This window comes from Argiope bruennichi, chromosome 7, assembly GCF_947563725.1.
Source record: "Argiope bruennichi chromosome 7, qqArgBrue1.1, whole genome shotgun sequence".
NCBI classification, from domain to species: Eukaryota; Metazoa; Arthropoda; class Arachnida; order Araneae; family Araneidae; genus Argiope; species Argiope bruennichi.
In genome coordinates, this window is record NC_079157.1 from 72,884,296 (window position 1) to 72,909,884 (window position 25,589).

Here is a 25,589-nt window from a genome sequence, read left to right on the forward strand (position 1 = left end):
GAAAGCTGATATGAAATTAAAATTCTTTTCGACTCCGAACTGGGTGAACATGGGCTTGAAATAGCAAGCAACACCCTTAAAACCTCTCAACCAGTCTCAGTACCGAACTACTTTATGTGTAGATCAGAAAGTGTTGCAATATGAAATTTACTGAACTTTATTCCAAATACCCTTCATCATCCCCCTCCCAAAAAAAATGTGATAGAAATAATAATAATTATAATTTCTGGTATATTAAAGATAAGAAACAAACATGAGAACATATTTCTCCAAAGAAAAATTATGCTTTGTATATTAAATACAATTTATTAAATATAATTGTATTAATTATATATATCCCAATTGCTTCGTTATTAATATTCCAATTGCTCCTTGAATCTCATCTTCTTACAAGAGTTTATATTTGCTTAATAATAATAAGTAAAATAAATATTTTTCTCGGGAAGAATAAAAAAAAAATTCATATAGTAGTATCATTATTCTTCTTCGTCTTCGAGTAATTATTCAATAAAAACTATTTAAGATACTAACTATAAGGCATATATATAACTTTATATATATATATATTAAGATAAGGACTATGCAGTTTAATGCTGCTTTCCATAAAAAATAAATGATTTGAAAACTTAAATTAAAAGAGGACTAATTCTTAAATTCGCTGAAATTAAAGGGAGGAAAATTAACTTAAAAAAATAAATCATACTTATTTGTTAATTATTTTTTTACAATTAAAAGTATTTCATTATTATGACACATCATAAGGAAATAATAAGCTTTAAATAAATGTAACATTAAAAATTATTATTTTGCAGGGTATGTCAAGTGAAGAATAGCATGCCCAGTTAAAGGAACAATTTATTCCAATACTAACAAGCACTTAATTATAATTTAAGTCATGTAATAATGATTTTCATCATTTTAATATTTTATTATTCATAGAATTTAAATCTTTTCATAAATTACTAATGTGATGACTATCCTATAAGAATTTTTTTAAACCAACCTCCCTGCGAACCCCTCAGCTCGATAGGCCTAGGTATCTGTCTAGCCGGTAATCAGTCTCTGCCCTATGGTTAATACGGGTTAGAGTCAGGACAAAAAAAAAACAGTTTTAAAATATGAGCGTTGTATTATTCCTAGATGAATAAGGGCGTATGAATCGATGTTTGATTAGATTTACTAATTACATTTCAGTAATTAGTAGTTCCAATTATCTTTGGTCTTTTTTTTTTTTTTTTTTTTTTTTTTTTGCCTTGTAGAAAATCTATGTTTACAATGTTATCAGAGCATAATTTGTACATTAAACAACCGCCTCCAGATTTCGCGGTATTTTCCCGATAATTTAATTTTATTCTCTAAAGCCATTCTTGATGATCTGAAAAGCGATGCATCGTTAGAATTCAATGGTTTGAATTTCTTGTATATGAAAAGTGGGTTTTGCCCTAAGATATTTCTGTGGTGACAACTATGAAGAAACCAGCAAAATTATAAAGATATCATTTCAGTTTTGTGTTTTTCAGCATCTGCTGGCTATTTTTCGTGCAGAGTCAATGTCATTTTTTAGTACAATTTTTATTATTCACATTTTTTTCATTTCTTGATAGTAAAGAAACAAACCAAAATTTTGCTCATATCATCCATCACCAATATCAGCCTTTGATGTATTGCTATTTGCGAGCAATATAAATTAAATCATTTCCTTTATTTATTTATTTCATTGCGGCAAGTTACACTTTCTTACTGCACATGAGAATCAGTGCCATAAGAGCATACTTTTAAATATCCTTGATTTCAAAATTCATCTATTTAAAATTTTGAAACAAAAAAAAAAGGCAAAGGCAAAAAAAAAAAAAAAAAAAAAATTCTAGCAATAACACTTGGGAATCTTAATAAATAAAAATTTCAAATGTTGTTTTCTGTCGAAGTTTCCTGCGCAAATTTTGTAGAAAATGCTAAAAAAATAATGCTCATCCTTAAATGCTTAGAAAAGAGTGCATATGTTAGCTTTTTAATAAAATAATACACAATAATCATTTCTTTAATGATACAAAAAGTGTTTCCAGATTTTTAATGCCAGCTGTGGTGATAGTAAAGGGAAAAAAATGCTTTTTTTTTAAGAAATAGAAAAAGAATTCCAAAAAGAGGTTTAATTTAAACACGGTTGCATAATGTGTTAAATGCAAATAATACGAAAAGATGTTAAAACATATATGTATATTACTGAAATTTTGATGTTATCACTGGGAATATAGACATTTTTTAAATACATATTTCATAAAACATAAATTTTAATGTAGTTTTTTTTCCGCATAATAACCTAAACAATCAATATTAATATATATTTTAACAATAAAAGACGATTTTTTTTTTCTTTCCGAAATCAAAGGCAAAAAACAAAATTTTTCAAAAAAATGGCAAAAATTCTGATTTTTTTTTTTTTTTATTTTACAGAAGATTTTAAAAAAAAAAAAACAGTTCTAGTTATTGCTTTATTTATTATTATTTATTCTAAAAATATAAAAATCGTCGTAAAACTCATGTTTTTGTTTGGGTTTTTTTTTGTCAAAAAATCATCAAATACTGTAATATTTTATTTTGTCAAAAAAAAATTCAAATGAAATTTGTAACTTCGATATCAATATTTGAATAGGAAACGTCACACCTATTTTATATATTAGTTTATTTAAGACTTTGATTTTTTTTCCTCTACTTATTTTGTTATTATATTTTTATATGTTCAACACTAATATTATTTTTATTTTTAGTTAGTTATTCGATATTTCCAGTGCACGCTATTTTAATATTCTATACTTATGCTGTCACGAATGGTATGATTATTTTGTTTATTTTATCTCTTAAACATTTCAATTTTGCATCTTATTATTTTTTCTGTATTTACTGTTCGTTTTATAATATGTTTACTTCAATCTACTGTATACCATAAGGCGAGGTCGCCTTCATGATGGCCGATGTAGGAGTGATGCTAACTGCTCTCATATCCTGTATGGCACCAGGTTGCGTCATTGTTCACATGATGCTTTCGCACCTAAAGTAGTAGACGAGAGTTGGGCAGATAGAATTTAAGAACCATATAAAATTAGGAGTCATATTTATTTATATATTTTTATTTAATTAACCTTTGAAGCTATCAAATACCAAATATATAAATATATTTTAAAATAAAATCTTGTTATTATTGAATATTTTTAGAAAAATTTAAAAACAGATAAGTTCGGTTGTTTTCTTAAATCTACTGGACCGAATACCAACTTTTAGAGCGTAAAACGTTCATCGATTTAGTTTTTTTAAAAAAAACCTGGAATGGCTGACTACATTTCTCAACAAACGGAAGAGACCGTTTCCATTTGTTTAAAATATATAGCATCACTTCCTACAATATCATTATTCAATAGATCTATGAATAAGAAATATAAAAAAAAATACTGTATATTTCCTTTTAGATATCCTAGAAGTTTGTTAAGGAAAAACAATATATCAATTTTTAATGAATGTATATGAAAATAAGCTCCTTTTTATCCAAACAGGATGCTTTTAAAAACATTCATTTAACATCAAAAATAAATTATGTCAAATGATCACTTCAATTTACTTTTTATTTTGCTTTATAAAAATGGTTTACATAAACAATAATCCAATAATTTTTTTAAATTTAATTTTAAAAATAATGATAAATCTGAAAGATATTGGTTCATTGAAAAAAAATAGTTGAAAACTCAAAGGGGTTTGATATTTTCTAACTTGGCCTCATTTAAAATAAGGCGTGGTGCCTATCACGGCGAGATGCAATTAATGCCAAAGCAAAACATATTCCGTCCGCTTTCAAAAGAAAATTTGCAAATGCTTTTACAAAAGCAAAATATTTTAGGTTGAATTTTCCTGTATGGACTCATTTCAGCAAGTTTTATTTTTATCTAAATTAATGAATGAAAAAATGCGAACAATATATAAAAAATAAGCTAATAAATAAACAAATAAAAAAATTATTAAAAATAAATAAAATATAATTTAAAACATATTGCATTATAGCTTCTCGCTCTCTCTTTCTCTCTCTCTCTCTATATATATATATATAAAGAAAGGAAGACAGATAGATGTAGATAAATATATAGTGCGCTTGTACTTTTTTTTTCTTTTAATCTTTTAATATTCGGCCACAATTTTGTAAAGCTGTATAGATTAGGGTAAAAAATGTAGGAAAGAAATTATAAAAAATATATTTAACATTTTTTATTTAAAATTAATTACAAACTAGTCAGTGCTTAATTAAAATCCCTTTACTAAAACTTGCCAATATCGAGTCGAAACTCCTATTATTAATTTTCCTCAATTAAACATTAAGTTATTCATAGTTAATTAACTGAAACACATGACTATACAGTGTGGCATTCAAAGTTACCACTCCCGCACTGATTATAGATGACAAGTGATTGACACAAAACATGCATTGACTCCTTAGTGCTGTTGTTTATCAAATCTTGAATAGATGATCCAGCAGTCAGAAAACTCAATGCAACAAATGGTTCCCAAAGGCGACCTACCACTTGGTAGTAAGATGTTTCGAAATATAGTATACAGTCAGTGGTGTAGAGGAAAAAAAATGATGCTATGAATTAAGTATTTATTTTCGGCCTTCCATCTCGGTTTCATGCATCGACTACTGTCTTTAAAAGCGTAAATATATTCTCAAAATATTCTCCTATTGACAGTGGCGTATCGGAGACAAGTAGCGTCACAAGCAAAACATGATTTCTATGCTCTCACTCAACATCATCAACTAAGACTGAGGCTTAAAAAGTATAAACATCTCCCTGGGCATGGCTTACATTTTTTTTCCTTGTTGTACGTTATGTGGCTTTAAAAAGTGCCATAACCCCGGGAATCAGTAACCCATTCCCATTTCTATGCCACTGCTTCCATAAGTTAATTCCGGAGCATCTATATATATCTTCATTATCTATCCCTTGTTAGAACACTGCGCGTAGTATACTTAACAAGTGTAAATGTGTATTTAAAAAAGATGAACAAAAGTATATTTTTTATTATTATTATAAGCAGAGGAATGGCCCTCTAACAAGCATTCCTTTAGGATCATTTTTCAAAGATTGTGAGGGGAAACAAAGTGAGTGAAAGGAAAATGGGAATTCTTAATGATCATTCCTTATTTTATTTTAATTTTTTGGAATGTACAATTTTATTAGTGGATATTTAAATTACACTTAAAATCTACATATTTAAAATAAAAGGAAAAACTAAAGAATTTCCCTACAACAGTATCGATCAAGGCAATTTTTATTTCATATGAAAGCTCATGGCTTTTAGATATGTCGCCAATGGTCACTTGTAACCTATCACACTCCATTTTTGAGGGAAATCTCAAAATCTTGCTTCAAAATGCATTCTCTATGGGAGTGAGGAGGTAGGGGAATCACGACAGTCTGCTACCTCCAACCACTGAGCCGAATTTGATACTTGTTATTTCATACAAAGGCTCCTGACGCCTAGATATGTCATCAATTGTCATCTGTCCCCCTTCCTTCCATTTTCGAAAGAGTAGCATAGACTCCAACCGCAACTACACGAATATTTGCCAAAAAATTTCGTCACTTTGCGTTTATAACTAGCAAATAAAAATACTCTACGTTTATTGAGCAAGTATAATTTTAAAGAGTACTTTCATTTTGGTGTGGTAAAATTTAACTCATCATAGTTGGCTGACATGACTTAATTATTGCTACTAATAAGGTCAGCGAACAAATTGCCGCCAAAAATCGTTAGTTTTTATCTCTATTAATAATAAAAAATAAATGTCTGTGCGTTAGCAGACTAGAGGCAACATCGTTTGACCTAGGACTATCAAACTTGTTGCTGTAATTACTTATTGCAATTGCCATAGTCAAACCCGCTCACGAAGTCAGCGATTTTAAGCCGAGTTTGTACAGTAGCTTCTGAGGGTAAATGCTCCGAAGCACAAGGGAGCAGAAGTCTGACGTCTAGGTCATATGAAGATGACACTCACATACTCGCTTGCACAATTCCTTTTTACTGGGGAGCTCTTTCACACATCTCACAGATAGAAAACAAGGTAAAGAACAATCATGCCCGAACCAGGACACGAACCCAGGACACGGGGAAGACGAGCTACCTCTAGGCCAGGATGCCGGTCTACCAAACTTGGCACATATATACTTTGAAAGATGAGAATGTGCACCTCAGAACTATTCTTTTTAAAATGAAACTCGAATTTTAAGTAATTAAACGAAATTTACGAACTTTTCCGCTATAACTTCCGAAATATTGCAGTATGAAAATGATTTTTAAATTGTCTTAAAACCATATATATATAGATATATCGTTTCAAATGTACAAACATTTTAGTTCTTCTAATTATATTTGTTTTAAATTAATTTTAAAAAAATATTTCAAGCATATTTTACAACAAAATATTTCATTGTTGAAGTGAAACTCAAATTGACACTATTGTGGCTATTAATATTTCATTCTGACTTCATTCCCATTATTAATGATCAAAATATGATGATTGACATTATTTTCCCCTAACTGAGCAGATTGCAACATGAAGTTTAATAAATTTTAGGAAATTTTAATAAAATTATAAAAAATTTAATTTTTAATAAGATTTTAATAAATTTTGGAAATTTTTAATTTTTGGAAATGACATTTGCAATTAAGAAATAACTTCAAAATCAAATCATGATAAAAAAAATTTAAGTGCACCCATTTTAAAATACGTTGCCTTTTCTTGTGATATAATCGCCTGTATAAAGATACAGACAAAAGATTAAAGAAATGCACAGCACAATGAACAGAACATTGTTAAGGCTTCGAAAAGAGTATTAGTTTATGCCTATCAAAATTTGAAGTTTAAAAATATTTTTCTGTGGAAAACATTAAGATATAGTTACACTAAAAATTTAATTGATATTTTTAACAACCTCTAATGCTGGCCAGTCTATTAGTTTGCAATTAAATAAAAATGGAGATATAATACCACAACACATATTCCATTCACAGCCTTTGGTTTCCTTTGCAATTATTGTAAAGTAAACTGAGCAGATTGCAATTATTGTAACAAATGATTCAAGTTTGAATCATGAAGTTTTGAAAGAAGAATAATCTATCACATGAGAGGATCCTTTAGAATTTTAATCTCACAGACTCATGAAAAATAAAAAAAATGCAAAAGGTAACCCTTAGTAGATAATGGACTTAATAAGAAGGACTTAAACATTAATTAGATTGACATAATGATCATTTTCCAACTTTTTTTTATGGAAACATGAATGCGACAATCAACTACAAATATCGAGCACACGATAGAAAAAAAATTTTGCAGTGGATTACAAAACATGTTTCTACATTAGAGTTCTCAGTCAAAATCTCTAATTCCGCGGAAAAACCCAAATACAAGAGTAAAACTGGGCAATGTGTTACTAAACCACACTACCTGTTAGGGGCCCCCACAAGTCAAACTGGTTGATCACTTGCTTTGCATTGAACTTGACGCAACACGGAGTGGGCTGACACCACTCTTCTTTATGAATTAAAGATTTTTTCGATAAGAAAGCGTGTCGAAAGTGAACCGTAAGTTCCGAAACTAAAAGTACGACATCAGAATCCGGGCGACCCGAGACAGTATCAACTGTCGACATCTTATGGGAGAACGTCCCTTGCATAGCTAAATGGACGGCAATGCCGTAAACAGAATTATCTCGCCTTTCGCCCCTCTGTAGAAAAAAAGAGGTCAATAAACTCGTCTTCTCTCCTGCTGTCTATCTCTCTCTCCTGGAATTAATTGTCTCCTTTTTTTTTTTTTTTTTTTTTTCTTTATAACCTCGTACCGAATCGAAATCGTAAATAAGGAACGTTGTTGTTGTTGTTATTTTCAGATTCCTGGTGAGAATATAGATATAAATGGTGATTTTCTTTTTCTGTTAGTTATGGCACAATTGAAATTGCTTTTCATTAATATTGGAAGTTTCATAAAAGAGGAAATTTCTGTTTCGCTTTTCGGGCACAACAGAATCTGCAATCGAATAAAATGAACTCTATTTTTATTATAATGGAAATTGATGTAGATCTCTTTAGCTATTAGGGTTGCATACCTGAAAGGGTTGCAATTAGTTTAAGACAATGTTTTTAATTTTTTTTACTTGCATATCCCTTGACCTATTGTCACTACTCCACGGACTCTAACCCCCCCCCCCCAATAATGCATAACTCATACGTAACAATTATATACTGATATAGTAATAGGACTTTAATATAGTGATTTTTTTATCAGTTATGCAATAATTGGCAGTATTCAATAAATTAAAATCCGGGATGAAAGGTGATAATGAATTTTTCATAATTAAATGTAATTTTGATTGGAATTGTCTGTGGTTAAAATTGTATATCTTTACTCTTACGTTCATTTTATATATCAAAATCCCTTGTTGCTTTGTACCCCTAGAAAACATTTAATATAGCCCTGCCGTACATACCACAGAGTGAGAAACGATTTTCAAGTCAACTGGATTACGCATCACACCACTTGAACTGTACTTCTCTTTTGCACTTAGAGCCTGAATAAATTCTAATCTTAAATGATTTCGGGCAGCAGGTATAATTTTTCATCGAAGTTGAAGGTCATAATAATTTTATTTCATAAATATCATTTTATACTCTTGTAAAATTATCTCTACTATTATTACTACTTTAATGAAGCACGTATAAAATTTAGGTACAAACCTGCTAAATGAAATCTGAAAATGTTTCGGTTTTAGACTGAGCTCAAGAAAGGCCATATTAAGTTTATATCATAATTAGATTAACACTTCTCAGAACTACGCAAATAGAGCGTCCTTCGGACATTTTTAAAAGTTTAATTAGTTGATCAAATACTTACCGAGATTGTTTACTTTTAGTCTTGTGTTCAATGGCTTAAGAGTAACGATCTTACAGGAAAAATTTTCGAAAAACAACTGACTGTTATGATGCGGGCTGAGATTGCAATTTTTTTTCTTCCTTACTTTAGATTGCGTTGGCCCTACCTAGAAATATATCATCGCAAACATGCCCCATTTCGTTATCCACCTTATATGACGCGTGACTTTATTTGTATTAAATAACAAAGTAAACTTGTTTACTTGAATTAGCAGAGTTACAAATTTTAGATTTGAACAGAAGAATTTTTGAAAAAAAAATGATTATTTACTGCGATATAGGTTAACGCTGAAAGATCTGTCATTATGATAATGATTGCAGGCTGTTATGCAATTTATTGCGACGTGCGTGAAGGGGCATACATGATAATAAAACGATCGAAACGTTTTACATGGCACGTCGTTGGACCTAGAGTTTGGCACTTTTAAGGTAAAAAAATGAGCACTAAGAAAGGGTCTATAAATAATTTAGTAAGTTTTAGTTAGATTTTTAAAGTTTTAGTTTAATTTAATTGAAAATTTAGAGAAATTTTTACATTTCCTCGTTAATAAGTTCGCCAATAAATATTTGATTTTACATCATATAAAATAAATTTTAAAAAAATAAATGAACTCTTAGCGATATTTATTTCATCTGAAAACAATAATTTCTAAATTTTTTAAAAATATCTTTAAGTATATTTTACAACAATACTTTTCATAGTTTAAGATGATTAGATTGTACGTTTCATTGTTTTAGATCATTTTTGAAGATTAGATTCATATGTGTATCGTGAAGATACGAAAAAAAAAAAAAAATTGTATGCAGATTATCCCTATTCCATTATTAAGGGTAAATTTTAAAAATATAATAAAGTTACATGAATGAAGCTCGATATATTATTTTGCTATAATATCTTAGATTATAAGAGCAAAGCTGCTTTGAATTTTTTTTTTTCCATGCATAGTGCTGTATCGTTATAAAAATCTCTTAACATCGTCATAGTTCAGTAGCATCTTCCATAGTAAAAACACGAAGAAATGACATTTTTGTTTAAGAAAAATAATCTTCTAAAACTACCTACTAGACCTGAACTTTTTTTTATTTATTTATTAATTTTAATCAAGCCAAATTTAAGACCAGCTGTTTTGTCGAGAGTACTAGTTGAATTTAATTTCAATTGAATTACTTATCTAAAACTTTTATTTTATTCACGGTTCCCTCAAAAAAAGATATCAAATTGTGATGGACATCAGAGCATTGTTATTTTAGTAGCCCTGCACTTGTTCTGTTTACTGTGCAAATGAACTTCCTTAATAAAGCCAAATTCAAAAAGACGAATAAATTGGCCGGAAAATCTAGCTTCTAAATGTACATTGTTCTTCCGTTGGGTTGTAATTTTATTTTTTTATTTTTCCTGCATGTAGTAGTAGATAGAAGTTGTTCTTTAACTTTCAAAAGTGGAAATAAACCACCCATTAAATATTTTATGAGATAATGGTAATGGTTTCAAGCTCACTTACACGATGTGTTTGTAAAAATTAAGCTATAAATAGACAATTTCTTAAAATTTTCAAAATTTAGAAAAAAAACGTACTTCACAGATTGATTGTTATCTTTAAAAAGACATTGTGTAATTAATTTTTAGAAGTTATCGTGAGAAATTGCTGAAACATCGCTTAGTTTTCAATCAATTAAAATTCTGATTAAGATTTCACAAAGAAGAAAAAATCGCTCCTAGGTGTATACTTCTATTTTTCAAAAGATATTTGTACCAAATGTGGTAGAATTAGGTCAAACGATCAGTGCTATAGAATGCCAACACACATTCTCCTTTTATAAAATAGATATAGAGATAAGATAACGTAGATATATAGGGAAAAATTAATAAAGTCTTTTTGATATTCTCGTGCACAATATCTTGTTTTATTTTAATTAGAAAGAAAGTTTAATAAATGCACGCATAATAAAATATATCGCAACAATAAGCATTACATTAATAAAAAGAAGAAAATTCTAAGAAGAATCAACTTTTGCTAGAATTCGAAAGAATTCTAGTCGAAGTTTATATCTTATTCAGGTTTTAATTCAAAAGCGTATTCGCGCTATATTTTAATTGAGAAAATATATATATATAAAAAAATCAACAATAAAACAAGTGTAAAAAAAAATGCTGTTAATAAAATCTGGGAAGTGAAAGTCCGGATCCTCTTCAGCACTTTGCCGCTGAACAAAGAATATTACTACTTCGTATAATTCGTCCGAAAAACATACAGATAAAAGAAATCCCAGTCGTTAATTGTGTTCTTAAACACGCAAGACACTACAACAGTAATCCAGTGCCGTATCGGGCTAGATTTAATCCTATTAAAATCATCATAATGTGCACTTGGCGTTTATCTTTTTTTAACATTGGGCCACTTCGTTACCCTGCGGAGTTTAACCAGATAACGACACTCGTTACAACAGAGCATTGCCTGCATTTGTGGCTCTTCATTGTCAAAGGCCACGTTTTCTTTACGGTTCTTTCCCACAAGAATCCTCTTTGAACGTAACAGTCTGTTTATCGCAAATTGCTGGGCGAGCATCAGTTTAGACCACAAAGGGACCGCGACTGTGTCCACTGGAGCATGCAGCACAATTGCTGGTTCGCCACTCTTTTAACAAAACAAACACAGCGACAGAGGACAGCGTGGTTGTTCTTTTTTAAAGCGAGTATTTTATACATGACCCTTGGCCCTGTCTATTGTACGGAAACTTTGATAAATATACATTAGATATGCTACGATAAATTAATTAATAAAAGTTGATCTAGTACCTCACAACTAAGATATATATATTTAAACATGATTCCATGGAATTTGAGTTCTCAGACATGAATGCGGAATGAAAACAGCAGAAAATAAAGTGACTGAATAAATAAAATTTCTAACACTTAATTCAAGAAAAACTACAATTAGTCTTATCTAAATAAATTCTAAATATTAATAAATTAATATAAAATAAAATAAAAACAAATTTAATAAAAAAATATTTTATTTATTATCTATCATTATCTCACAAAAATGTATTTATTTTAACACAAGGATTTTATTTGATTATTAAAGATGTTGAATATATTTTTTTTAAAAAATATTTTATGTTAGAAAAATTTCATTCGAATTAAGTATAAATAAAATCTTAAAAGTATATTTAAACTGGACTAATATGCATATAAGATAAATAGGTGCGTTGTGCGTTTAACATTAACTCCAACCACCTTCGACGCATTATTGGTTCACCGAAAGGATTGCTTGTATTTGATTTCCAATTAAATTTCTTATGCATAAACTTGATATTCATAATTCTTTTAATAAAGTATCATTAAACATCTATTTGAGGCATACTTTAAAGTCCTTTTATTTTAATAGTCTTACACCTGTTCTATTTATTGTGTATATGAACCATAATAAAGTCAAATCCCATGACGTTATAGTGTTATTAAAATGTAATAGTCTGGTTCATCTATCGTCTAACTTTCGTGGTAATATAACCTCCACCTTCTTACTTTCCATAAAAAAAAAATTACACAGATACTAAGCACATTTTTACTTCCCTAATTTTTAACAATGGAAAAAGAAAAAAGAAAAAACCGTGATTACATATTTGATCAAACAGTGAAAATAATATTAATTCCAAGGGAAAAATTGAATATATATTGCTTAAATATATACAATGAAAAATTACAAATACAGCCAAATCATTAAAAAGAAAATTCTTCAATTAAATTTTAGAATGGTATAAAAACTAAGTACAATAACATTTACAGGGATTGCCACGGTAAAATGAAAAAAAGATAATTTAATTTTTAATAAAATCCCTCCGCATTTTTACTTTCTAAAGTATACCTGTATCAAATTTAGTACCTTTGGGGCAAATGGTCACTTTCAGAGATGATCTCAAACGGCCTTCTATATATATATATGTAAACAAGTTTTAGCAGTTCCATGGCCGAATAGAAGACACTTTTGAAAATGTTCAAACTTCGATTTATTTCCCTACAGGAGGCATAATTTTCGTACAAAGAATAAATGGTAAGCAATACGTTAGTCTACATCGCGACACAAGAGCAGAAGCGAGCAAAATTTTTCCCTTCAGTATTTTCACTATGAGATTTTGATAGGATTTTTCTTGACACGTGTCGATTTAGACAATGAGATGTTAGGTATCTTTAAAATAATGTCGTAAGCATTAAGGATTTTTATTCCTTTACTCGGAGAGTCAGAAAATTCTGAAGTTTTATACAGCACGTGTATAATTAATTAAATAAATAAAGTGGAATTGGATCAACAAATATAAGAACATTTAGAATGAAGTTAATAGGGCTAAATTAAGATAAAAATTAGTAAACTAATTAAATAAATAAAGCGTTCCTTAAAATACCATTACACACATACACACACACACATATATATATATATAGATATAAGGATAGCCCAAATGAGAATGTGATTTTACTTATTATTTCTTAAGTGCACACCTTCTAATTTTTTAATATTATTATTCTTTTACCACAATGTGGAAATGTACCAAATATTTCTGCAATATATAAAAGTTATTCTAGACCACTTTGAGCTTGTTTGAATAAAGATATCGGGAAAACATGCTAGAGAAAAAACATTTGAAATATATATATTTTTTATGCATATAAAAAAAGCGAGTCGACAAGTTGGTTCGTTGGGGCTATAAATTAGATTTAATTTCAGTTAAATAATTTTAAATATAACTTCATGTCCATGGTACCATCAAATTATCAGACATTATAACTAATTACTTTACATATATTTTCTTCCTTGTATGTCTGAAACCTATTTAAAGAGATCAGTCCCATGATATTATAGTTTTATTAAAAGAGCTAAAAACACAGTTCCAAAGAGCGCATTCCCACCCTCCGAGGTATATATGCATCAGATTTGGTAATTTTAGGACAAACGATCTGGCCTGTAGAGCGCATACACATACACATGTATACTGACGTTCATCTTTAACATTAGTAACGCTAGAAATAACATTCTTTTATGTATCAATTTTTTTTTTAATTCTTTTTATTTGAAAAATTAGAATTTTGATTATTCAATTAATCTTACAGAAAAATTAGGTTCGATGTAATGATAATACGAAATGTCCGGACAAATATTGTATCTAAATAAACAGATTACTTCCCAGCTAGAATTAAATAAGATGCCATTCGGTAAAAAGTCACAACCCTATTTTAAAGAATATATATATATATATATTACGCTATAAACTTGTAATGAATGAAAGGACTAAGACATGATATTATAAATCACAAATGTACTCCAAGCAATATCTTCACACGCAAAACAATATTTTCAAACAGAAACTTACTTTCAAGAGAACCCATTTCAGAGAGAAATGGCTTCTTTTATAATCATTTTTTCTCTTTCAGTGAACCATTCGCTTTGATCCGATTGAAACACGGGTTATTTTGAGATATATTCGATCTTAAAAACAGACGACATTCTTATTTTCATCTAATAACTTTTTAATTCCAGATAAATTTCAAATAAAAACTCTGAATAATAAAATGTTTGCATAATCGAGAGCCTGCAGCTATTTTTACATATTAAAACATCAACGAATAAGAAAAAAATTCAATAAAATGTAAGAATATTATTATATGTTTTTATCATTTTACAGTGAAATAACATTACATCTTTTTTCCAACATTGAGCGTTGGAAAAAACGTTTTTCTACCTTGATCGGTTAATATGAATGTGATTATGAGAATTTTTTAAAAATAAGAATGATTGCTCCATAATTATTGCTGTTCGACGAGAAATAATATGGATTTATTCAGTAATTATTCTGATTTTAAGTACAGAAATATCTTGCATTTACAAGCTAGTATCTTTTATGATTTTGTATTTAAAAAAACTTAATTACCATTTAATTGCTAAATTGACAAAAAAATTATTGCGATTGATAAACAGAGTTCTTTTTTTTAATTCTAGTATTGTATATCTAATATAAAGAGTAATTATAAAATAACTCCTCAGAGGCATCTGCAGTTAAAACTAATGAAAGGAAAGAAACCAAATTTCATATGCAGATTGAGAAAGGCACGGGAAGATGAATTACACAAAATAAATAAATTAATAATGACAAAATAAATAAAGTCTCAAAAGTCACTGATCTTCTACGCAAGAAAGAAGAGCACATTGAAAATGTTGCTAGCAGATCAGAAAATCTAATGTTAATTAATGAAAAATAATTTTGTAAGTTTCATGTTGCGTATCTTTTGTTTCTGTATATTCATTTTTAACACACAAACGCTCTTATTGGGATTATTAACCGGCTTTTCAAAAGCATCAAAATCTCACCTAGCACTCTTATTTTTTTTTTTTTTTTTTTTTTTTTTTGTCCTTGCAGCGGGCGCGTCCTTTATGCCAACATGAAAGATCGCGCATTTCCTAGATACGCTAATAAAAAATATAAATTTTTTAAGATTTTAATTAATAATATTAGGTTTATTTGAGGTAAAATTTAATGTGTAATTACTTTAAACAAATGCGTTGAGGTTAAATTTCCGCGGAAACTTGGAGAGGGAATTGCCAGCTTTGGGGTCATCCGAGTCATTTGACCATATTTCAAAACTATAAACTACATCCCAAAATAGATTTCGAGTATCTTGTTATTCAAATATGTAAATATAACTAAATAACAAGCCAATATACAATTGAACTTGTCTAATCCAAATGATTTTAATTGGAATTTTTGATCCAATCCCTTAAATATCTTATTAATAAAATTTTAAAATATCATCTACAATTCGTTTTCTTTTTTGTTAGCATAAAATCAAAATTTAAGAAATTATTAAAAAATGCTATCTTATTTCTGAATAGTTTCGTTAACAAAATAGGTTTTCTCATAAAAAAAAATTATTGTACAATTGTATTAAAAGTACAGTATACTGTTTCTTTATTAAAGTTATTTAATCATATATTATAGCTGTTATTTTCAAAAATACTGTTGTTTTTATTTTGAAAAATATAAATTATTGTTCTATTTATTTTGAAAAATATAAATTGTTGTTTTTAGTAGATGTGTATTATTTATTAAAGTTGTTAAATATTAAATCTCTTATGCCTTTAATCTCTTATTCCTTCTGCCATTTTAAATTATTTTTCCTGCTCTTATACTAAAATAATACCCTGTAGTAATTCCAGAATCAAATTCCTTAAAAATATCATTCACACCAGTATTTCAAAATGAATTAATAGAAATGAAGGCAATCGGAAGTAAATTCATAATGAGAAAAATCATTTCTTATTCAAAGAAAAGAAAGATTGATGCATCATTCATTTTCCCATTCCTCTTCCTAACAAATGTTTATATTGAGCTGATATGATTTTTTTTATTCACTCTTCGTTTTTTTAAATTATTAAATGGCATCAAGTTAAAACTTTATCTAGCTTTATATATGGCGTCAAATTTTATATACGATGGCATTCCATAAACAATCCATAGCCTTTGGCCGACTAATTGTTTTTTTAATTATTAAATTCTAAATATTTTTAAGCAAACAAATTTAACATAACTACGCACTCCACTAAAATATAAGATTTGCTGCTTTCTCTATAAATTTTTACTGATATTATAACCTTTCACATTAAGTAGATTATTTGTTGGTGCGTATTTCTTTTTGGATATTCATTCTGTAGTAATTAAAAAAGGTATTTGATTTTCAAGCAAAGTTATTTAAGTCATATCACAGTCTAAACCATATCACTCTAGTATTTTAAATAAACCAAAACCCAAAACAAAATCTTTGTCAGCAGTGTGATATGGTATTGAATCAGTCATATTGTTTTCAATTTATCATGAGTAAAAAAAAAAAAAAAAAAAACGTTCGCTTTCTTTACATTCCGCTAAAATGTAGGTTTTTCCTCCTTTCTATATAATTCTTCTTCATATATTATTAGCTTTTATATTAAGTGGTTGATTTATATACTAAGAAATATGTTTATACATATTTCTTTCTGGATATTCATTATGCAGTAATTAAGAAGTTATTTGATTGAAACAGCAATTTCATGCGCTATTTTTGGATTACTTATGTTTAAGAGACTATGTTTAAGTGACAGATTCCTAAATCGTACCTAGTAAGATTTAGAATTTGGCACAATTTAAATAACAGTAGAAATTTTGGCAGAAAATACGTAAGTACCGTAGTTTGGTACATCTACGATATAATGCTCAAAGAAAAATCTTGTTTTAATTTTTTTACTGTAGTGTTTAAAATGCCAAAACTGATTTACAACAGTTTGGAAACAAGAAAAAAGAATGACTGACTCGTTAAGCAAATTATACAACGATGTAATGAGATGAAATATGCAAAATGGAATTCCTAAATCGACTTTCGACTTCCATATTTCTAATATTAAATATGGAAGGCCCAAAAGTAGAATTGAAGAAACGAAATAAAAAGTAGTTAAGCATTTTCTTACATTAGAATCATGTTTTTTGAAATAACAGTAGCTGATCTAAGGAAGTTGGTGGTTAATTTAGATCAAAAATATAGACTATCACGTGATTTTAATTTGGAAAAACGAATCGTTGTGGAAAATGGTACAACATGTTTCTGAAAGACCACCCGTGATTCAGTGCCTAAAATGTAATGCGTGCATGTTAATGAGGACTGGCATGGGCGTAAAGGCAAAAAGCATTTGTATGTAGCATCTAAATGATGGAAGCAATGGGCTGAGATTCGTTCAATTTTGCCTCAGTTTATTCTTTAGTATGATTTACAGTACAAATCTCCATAGTCATAACTTTAATATAATTTTTATTTTTGCTAATTTCATCAAGAATACATTCATTTTTAGACATTTTACAGTAAAAAAAAAAAAAAAAAAAAAACGTATTTTACTGAAGTTTCCATTATATGAAGCTGTTTCTTTTTTTCTTTGTAGATTTCCGATTAATTCGAATTTTTTCTTAAAGTATACGATTTGAGCAACCTTCTTTTATCTCTTTGTTTATCAATTACAAATACGGATTTCCTTGAAAAAAAGTGGGTTTTTTTCTGTCATTTTTGAAACAGATAAAATTCTTTGTTAAAACAATAGCTACAAAATTCTGTGTATCTGAAAGCGTTGTAAACCATTGTTGATAGAATTTCATCTCAATATCAGAAGAATGGTTAAAGCCGGTTTCTAAGGCTGAAAATGTAACAGCAGGATATATCTGGACAATTTTTTCATGTAAACAAACAAAATGATTTTTTTTAAAATTTTGCACGAAATTTGTTCTAAAATCGCCGTAACTAACAGTTGTCCTGGAATTCCCATGTGCATTGTTTCTTCCAAATTTTGTTTAATTGTCCCGAATTTTACTTTTAGAATAGCTCATATATAAAACATTGGCTAGATTTTGAAAATTAATTTTAAATTTCCAACTTTTGCTACACATGTAAAGTGATAAGAAGTCTGGATATTTCAGTGTAGAACCTATTAATAAATAATTTAATTTATGCTGAAAAAAAGAATAAGAAAATTTATTATTTTTAACTAACAACTGAATCCTCCGCCGCAACTTAACTATTTAATTCAATTAACGTCCATCTCGAGGAAACACTATACATTGATAGCCAGTTATTCCTCAAAACCATTATTAAAATGGTTTACAATAGGGATATTCAAAGCTTCATAACTCAGTTAATTTTGAGCGTAGAAGAATTGAAGTTATTTTTATTTAAAAGGTTAGTTAATCAAGAATTTTTATTTTAATATTTATGACTAAAAAGATCGTGGGATAATAAAATTATTAGGGAATGGTAATTTTTTCTGATCGTTTATTAAGGTAATTAGCATTAAATACCATTCTTTGCGTCATTTAGGGAATTTTATTGTACAAAAATAGGGAATTTAATAATAAGATGAGAGATAAAGACAAAGTATTAATTGATAAAGTATTTGTATAAAGAGAAAGTATAAATTGAAAGAAATGGGTTATTTTTTAAGCTTGATTTTTTTTAAAAATTATTAAAAAAATAAAAATAAAAATTCAAACTTGAGATTTTTACGAATCCTTTTAGACCTTTCTGAATCCGAAAAACATATTTTTGGAATTATGCCCCTTCTCGCGCTCTGTCTATCTGTCAACACGATAATTAAAAAACGGATAAAATTTATTGCATGATCTTTACAATAAATCTGTAAATTTCCTCCAAATTTTGAAAGAAATCTATTCAGAGGAAGTCTATCTATACGGCTGCCTGAATATAAGTAAAGACAATAAATGCAAAATGAAACTAATTAGATAGATAAATTAAGTGCACAAGTTTAGCATCTATAATGTAGATATGAGTCAAATTTGGAATCAAATTTGTCGAAAGGTTGGTCATCTGTCGGTTGTCATGCATATAAACGCGATAATTCAAAAACACGTAGACTTAAATAAATGAAATTTTGTATGTGAACTAAAATTGTAGCTCTATGCCAAATTTGGGTGTCAATCGGTCGGAAAAAGGGCATCCAAAATACATGTTCGATTTTGTGGTTCTTATGCATTAACTGTATATCAATGATTAACCGTAAAAAAAAAAGAAAGAAAAAAGCTGTCAAACATCATACGCTAAACTCATGCAAAAGATCTTTTTAACCCTTTCTAGGGCCGTGGGAAGTATGCTTCCCACCAAATTTATCAATCTTTGTATGAAATTATGTTGTTGGCATAAGTTATGACAATTTTTTTTAGTAAGTCAGAAACTTAGATGCTTCAGTTCTTTATCTCAGACAAAATAATGTGTCTTGATTTGTTACTTAATTATTAATTAACCAAATTAATTAATCAAATTAAATTTATCTAATAAGCTAAATGAATCCCTTTTCTTATTCTAATTTCAAGCCTAAAAATATTTTAACATAATATGACTAGAAAAAAATGGCCCTTTAAAGGGTTAAACTAATGGTATACAAATAATACACAAATACTAGTTTTCATTATTAACTGCAAGGAAAATAGTGATCAGGTGTGAAAATAAAAATCTGCGCACTCATTGCTCTCATGGCCTTGTCCAAGGTAAAAAAAATACTATGCAGGGACATAACACACAGTATTATACAGCAAGCCAGAAGTTTGAGAATCACTAGAAATAGTATTAAAGATTCAAATTAGATCTATATTTTTTCGTTTTTGGGGTTTAAAATGAATTATTGGACTCTGGTTAGCATGGACGTATAGTCAATTTCCTATAACCCAAACTAAGTGTTAATAAAGGAAAGAATGTTCCGCATTTATTTTTATTCCTGTTCATTTATTCCAGATGTCTGATTTGACAGGTGCACTCTGTCAATCATAGATTACTCAAACAGCAATAGAGGAAATATATATATAAGCTTCTAATGGAAAATAGAAGAAAACTCTTATAGACCAATTGTAGCTTCCTCATCAACGCTAGGACATATGATAAGAAAAATATCTGACATGGAATATTGGGGTCACAAACCCATTTCTCAGCATGGAATCTAATGAAGACTGACACAGACTTTTTAATGGTCCCTCGTAAAATGTAACCCATCAATTTCTATGGTGTGATAACTTTTTCCCAACAAATGGCTAAAGAAGGAAAATTCTGTCAAAAATACGTCAATGTGTCTGCGATTTTTCAAGGATTTAGTTGCCCGTTGTAATAAATGCAAAGTTGCATAATTTGTTACATTTGTGAGAGTATTTATGGATTTTTTTAAAGTTGATTTTTAAAAATTAAAAAAAAATGTGTACGTCAAAATTGTTACAACGCTCACATCAATACACAAAATATAAGTAAATACTTATATATATTTTTACTTATATTTTTAATATAAGTAAACTTTCTTACATCAAAAAATAACAATTATGTAGAATGCAAGAACACTTATTTATGTATATCTGCATTTCGATATTTAAAACTCAGCTTGATCCCGAACTCAATATGCTGCTATGTATCGGCCAACATATCTTAAGGCATGGAAAAATAGCGATTCTGCCTTTATCATCATTTCTACCTCTTCTTTTTATGAATGTATTTAAACTTATACTTTTATTTAAATCTTACTTATATTTTTCAGAAATGCTAAGACCATTGTTTTATAATAACATATTGAAATATTAAAGATCAAAACTTGATGTTCAAATTTTAATATAATTAATGAGTTTTGTTAAAACAAATTCTGGGTCCTCGAAATGAAAAATGTAAATTACACCCGAGTTTTGTATATTTAGATATTTAAGAATATCAGAATTTTCTTTTGGTAAAATATTTTGCAATTTATCATCCTCATTCATTTCTGACAACAAGAATACACTACTTGATTATAAATACTAAATATTAAAAAAACAATCTTTTAACTAATTAAAGATTTTAAACGATAAGCTTTTATATTTTCATAGCAATTAAGCGATTGTTGACTTAAATAAATAAGGGAACTAACTATTCTAAATATCGAAAATAAGCAATGACAATATGAACATGTCAATTTCTGCACAAATTTAAATTCAAATGTCTTTAAATTTTTATATTATTATAATTTATCACCACAATAGTTTCTAAATTTTTACAAATTGTCATACAACGAAAAAAAATTTGAGCAATTTATGTAGTTGTTTAAGCTAAATCACCAATTTTCTGTCCAGAAATTTTTAAATCAACTGAAAAATCGATTTATGTATAAAATTTGAAACACCATTAATAATATTTAGTTTAATTAGGAATATTTTATTTTGAGAATGTTACACATAAAATAGGAAAAAGTGGAAAGATCAACAACTGAAAACGAATAAGAACTTTCTCTGGCCTTCATTCCTCCCCCTTCAAAAACAAAGTAGGAAAGTATACCAATTATAAGTTTCAAAACAAAATGCATGCATGAATTCTCATTGAAAATTCTACAGTCATTATTTTTAATTGTTGGATTTGTTAGGATCTCAAGTGATTTATTACAGCATATTTTAACAGATTTATTACAACATATTTTATTCTATCAAGCTGGAATTTAAAATAAATGTGTTTCAAAAAATTTGAAAAACTTTTCTTAGGTATTTGAAAAATTGTAGCAAGATCGAAAAAAAAGTATCGTGAAGATAGAGCAAAGTTAAAAAAATTAATTCATATTTAGTTGATTAGAAATATCACTGTTAATAAAATAGGGAAACTTTATCAAAAATTATGTAAAAATTTCCCTAGATTTCTCAACATCATGTAATAAACAAATAAAATATCTTGCAAAATATTTTCATCGCTGTAGAATCTTTTTAAATCGCTTTTTCTTTAATTGAAGAAAATTATTTATAAAAGAATTTACATTAAAAGTGAAGAGTAAAATTTATCAAAGAATTTATTCACTCAATAATTCGTTCATTTTACTAAATATTTATTTCTGCTCAACTCATTATAATGTACTCATTATAAAGAGATAAAAATATAGCACCTGAAGAAGTCATTTGAATATTTTCACAACTTTTGAATATAAATTAAAAATTATAAAAACATTTCAATTAAAATTTAAATAATAAATTCGATTTTAAATAATAAAATGCGTGCTACTTTTATTTATCAAAATTAAGAAACCAAAATAAAGATATACTTAATTTCTATAAATAAACAAGAAAAAAAATCTATAAAAAAAGTTAGAAAAAAATTACATTATTTAAAGAAAAAAAATTTTCTTCGTGCCATTTGTATACAATTCATTTCACTTCAAATGCATAAAAACATTTTCTTATAAATATTGATTCATGTGCGACAACAATAAAATAAGTGAAAAAAAATTTAAAAAGGAGAAAAAAAAATACTTACTAATTAGAAGAACAGGGAAACACAAAATCCAAAGAGCAACGAAACTCCTCATGATTCTGTTTGCATTCTAATTTCGAATGAAGAAGCACGCTTCCGGTTGACGACGTTTTAATCCTTAGCAAGATCGTCTGCACTCTGCTATGAAAATAAAAACGATGCAGCGGAAGACTGCAGACTTGAAGAGCACGAACGGGTTGACTTCTTTTTTTCTTCACTTAAAATCGCACAAGGTCAATTATTCTGGAGAGCGCGGCCCGCGAAAGAATCGTTCTTCCCGAGAGTCGTGCAAGAAAATAAAAGCGGTGAGTTTCACGGACCCATTTACCAACCGACCTTTTTGAGGCCGGGTTTTCGATTCTGCTTTTTTTCCTCCCCTCAGTTGATGAGTGTTTTTTTATTTTTCTCCCTTTTTATATTTATATTTTTTTTTTCAGTTGTTTCTCAAAAACTAAACGGATCGTTCATGTGGACGTGGTTTAACCTACTTCACTATGAATGAAACATCAACCTGCGATTTCTTTTTCTATTACACCTCGCAGGTAAATAGAGTGTTTTCCCTATTTCTAGGGATTTTTCGTTCGCCCGAAAGGCATAATAAAAACTTTTATTCATTTCTTTTCGGAATTTATTTGGTTTCGTTTTCAGACGATTTTTTTTGCTTTGTTCCACAAAATGAAATGACACTTCGCAAAAATATGCCTTGGGGTTCTTGAGAAACTTCTTTGTCTTCTTTTTAGGTTGGGATCTGGAATTTGGATTTTGTGACTACATAATCGAAGTTTTTCCTGTACTCATTTGTGATTAGCCCAAAAAAGGAAGAAAAACTGAATTCATTTTGACTATTTTTTTTATTTTCTTTGTTTTTACTTTTCATGTCAATCAGTTTTTATTAATTTATTTATTCTAATGATTTTATTTTTTTTCGTACTATTTTTGTATTATTGCCTTCTTTTAATATCATGATAATTATTCGGACGAAACTGTTTTTTTTTCCTTTGTTTTTTTCATAAAGAGATGAATTTCTTTCCCATGAAATCGATAAATTTTAATCAATACAGTGCGAGTTTTTAGAATTTTAAAATTCATCTTCAATAAAACATAAATTATAATTTACACCATTAATCAAATAACTTCGACCTTTCTTATTTACCTATTGTCTTCAAAACTTGATAACAGGTGTTCAAAATTTAATAAATTAAAAAGGAATCTTTTTATCATATGCAGCACGGTCTCATTTATAAAAATCTTCTGTTTCTTTTGGAAAATATCTCCGAGTACAAAGATTTCAACTATTTGAAGAATAGCTTTAAGAATATTCATCCAAATCGAAACCCACAAAAAAAAAAATACTTTATCAAAATAATTATTAAAGTTTTTAAAATTATTTTAAATAGTTCCTAGAAAAAGTAGTAGTTTTTTTTTTTATTATTTAACTGTCACGTCATAACCTCCGGTTTAAAAATCATTTTTTTTTGGGGGGGGGGGGCAGGGGATTCCAGAAATTTGTCTTATTCAGAACTTGTTTTCTTCACTTGCGTAGAAAATAAGAAAAAAATATTTAAAAAAATTCATAATCAAAAGATTAAAATTGATACATATCAAACGACACATTTCATATTAGCTACTTGAATCGCACTAATGACCTGTTCATGTTTAATTTTACTGACCAAAAATTAAATATCTAAACAACTGGAAAAATTTGAGAAAAAGTGCATAAATTATTTAATTTTTTTATAAGTACAAAAATGTGTAAAGATAATGTAAACTATACTTATTTTAATATCCCCCAAAACTTAAAATTTTTAGAAATTTAATCCAATTTTTTAAAAAAAGAAGCTTTTGTAAATTCTAAGATCAATGGTGTTGGAATATGTTACATTTTAGATTTCAGCAAATATTTTTTTAAATTAAAATATACAGCATGTATTTGTATTAAAAAATGCTTTCCTCATCTTTTGAGTCATAATTCTTTAATAATATTTGAAATAAAAACACAGTATTCGATTTAATGAGCTTCATATTCAACGGATAGATTTTAACATGTTTTTAAATAATCTTTATTCTTCTAATAAGCTATTTTAAAGAGGTTTTTTTTTTTCTTTCTACTATGATATAGCAGAATTTCTTTATTCAACATTAAAATATTTGAAATTCTATACAAACAACTTTATTAAGAATTATTCTGGTGTAAAACAAATAGTTACACTACCGTTCAATTCAGAATCAAAGTAAAATATAGTCGAAATGAATTCAATTTGATTTAATGGAAACGTGAAAGAAGTGGAGATTTATATTGGTAAATTCACAAAATGCGATTTTTGATTCTAAACAAATCGGCATAACTCTCTTGAATTATTCTTCGGGAAAATAAATGATTTCCTGAATAACATTCTATTTATTGTTATACTAGCCGCCTTTGGCGACCAGCCGGTTCGCCAATCTTAATGCTCGTTAAAATTTTGATAATTAAATATTTTATGTAATTCTTACTTTAATAGCTTCTTCATCAAATATTTTAAAGCTTCAAATTTTGATAGTCATGTAATTCACTCATAATATTATAAAGGCCTTCAGTCATAACGTAATATTATCTCTCTAATTTTCTGTTAGCTATCGTAGAATTTATGCTTTAAATTAAAGTGGAAAGAATTAATCTGCAATTAATATCATAATATATTTTACTGAAACAAAGCATTTTTTTATAATATGATTACTGATAACAGAGTCACTGAGTGTTTAAACTTTATGGGCACTAAAGAATATCTTTCTTAATTTATGTAATATCTCAAGAATTTGTCAACAA

General features: G+C 28.0%; 1 protein-coding gene across 1 annotated transcript in view; it reads right to left on the minus strand.

Moving 5' to 3' along the window:
* LOC129976358 (pancreatic triacylglycerol lipase-like) overlaps positions 1 to 23,054 on the minus strand; it is a 72,444-nt gene extending 49,390 nt beyond the window's left edge. Inside the window, exon 1 of the mRNA XM_056089885.1 lies at positions 22,787 to 23,054. Within this exon, the coding sequence (XP_055945860.1) occupies positions 22,787 to 22,838 (52 nt within the window). The 5' untranslated portion in view covers positions 22,839 to 23,054. The remainder of the gene's footprint in view (positions 1 to 22,786) is intronic.
* Positions 23,055 to 25,589: the final 2,535 nt, after the last annotated feature.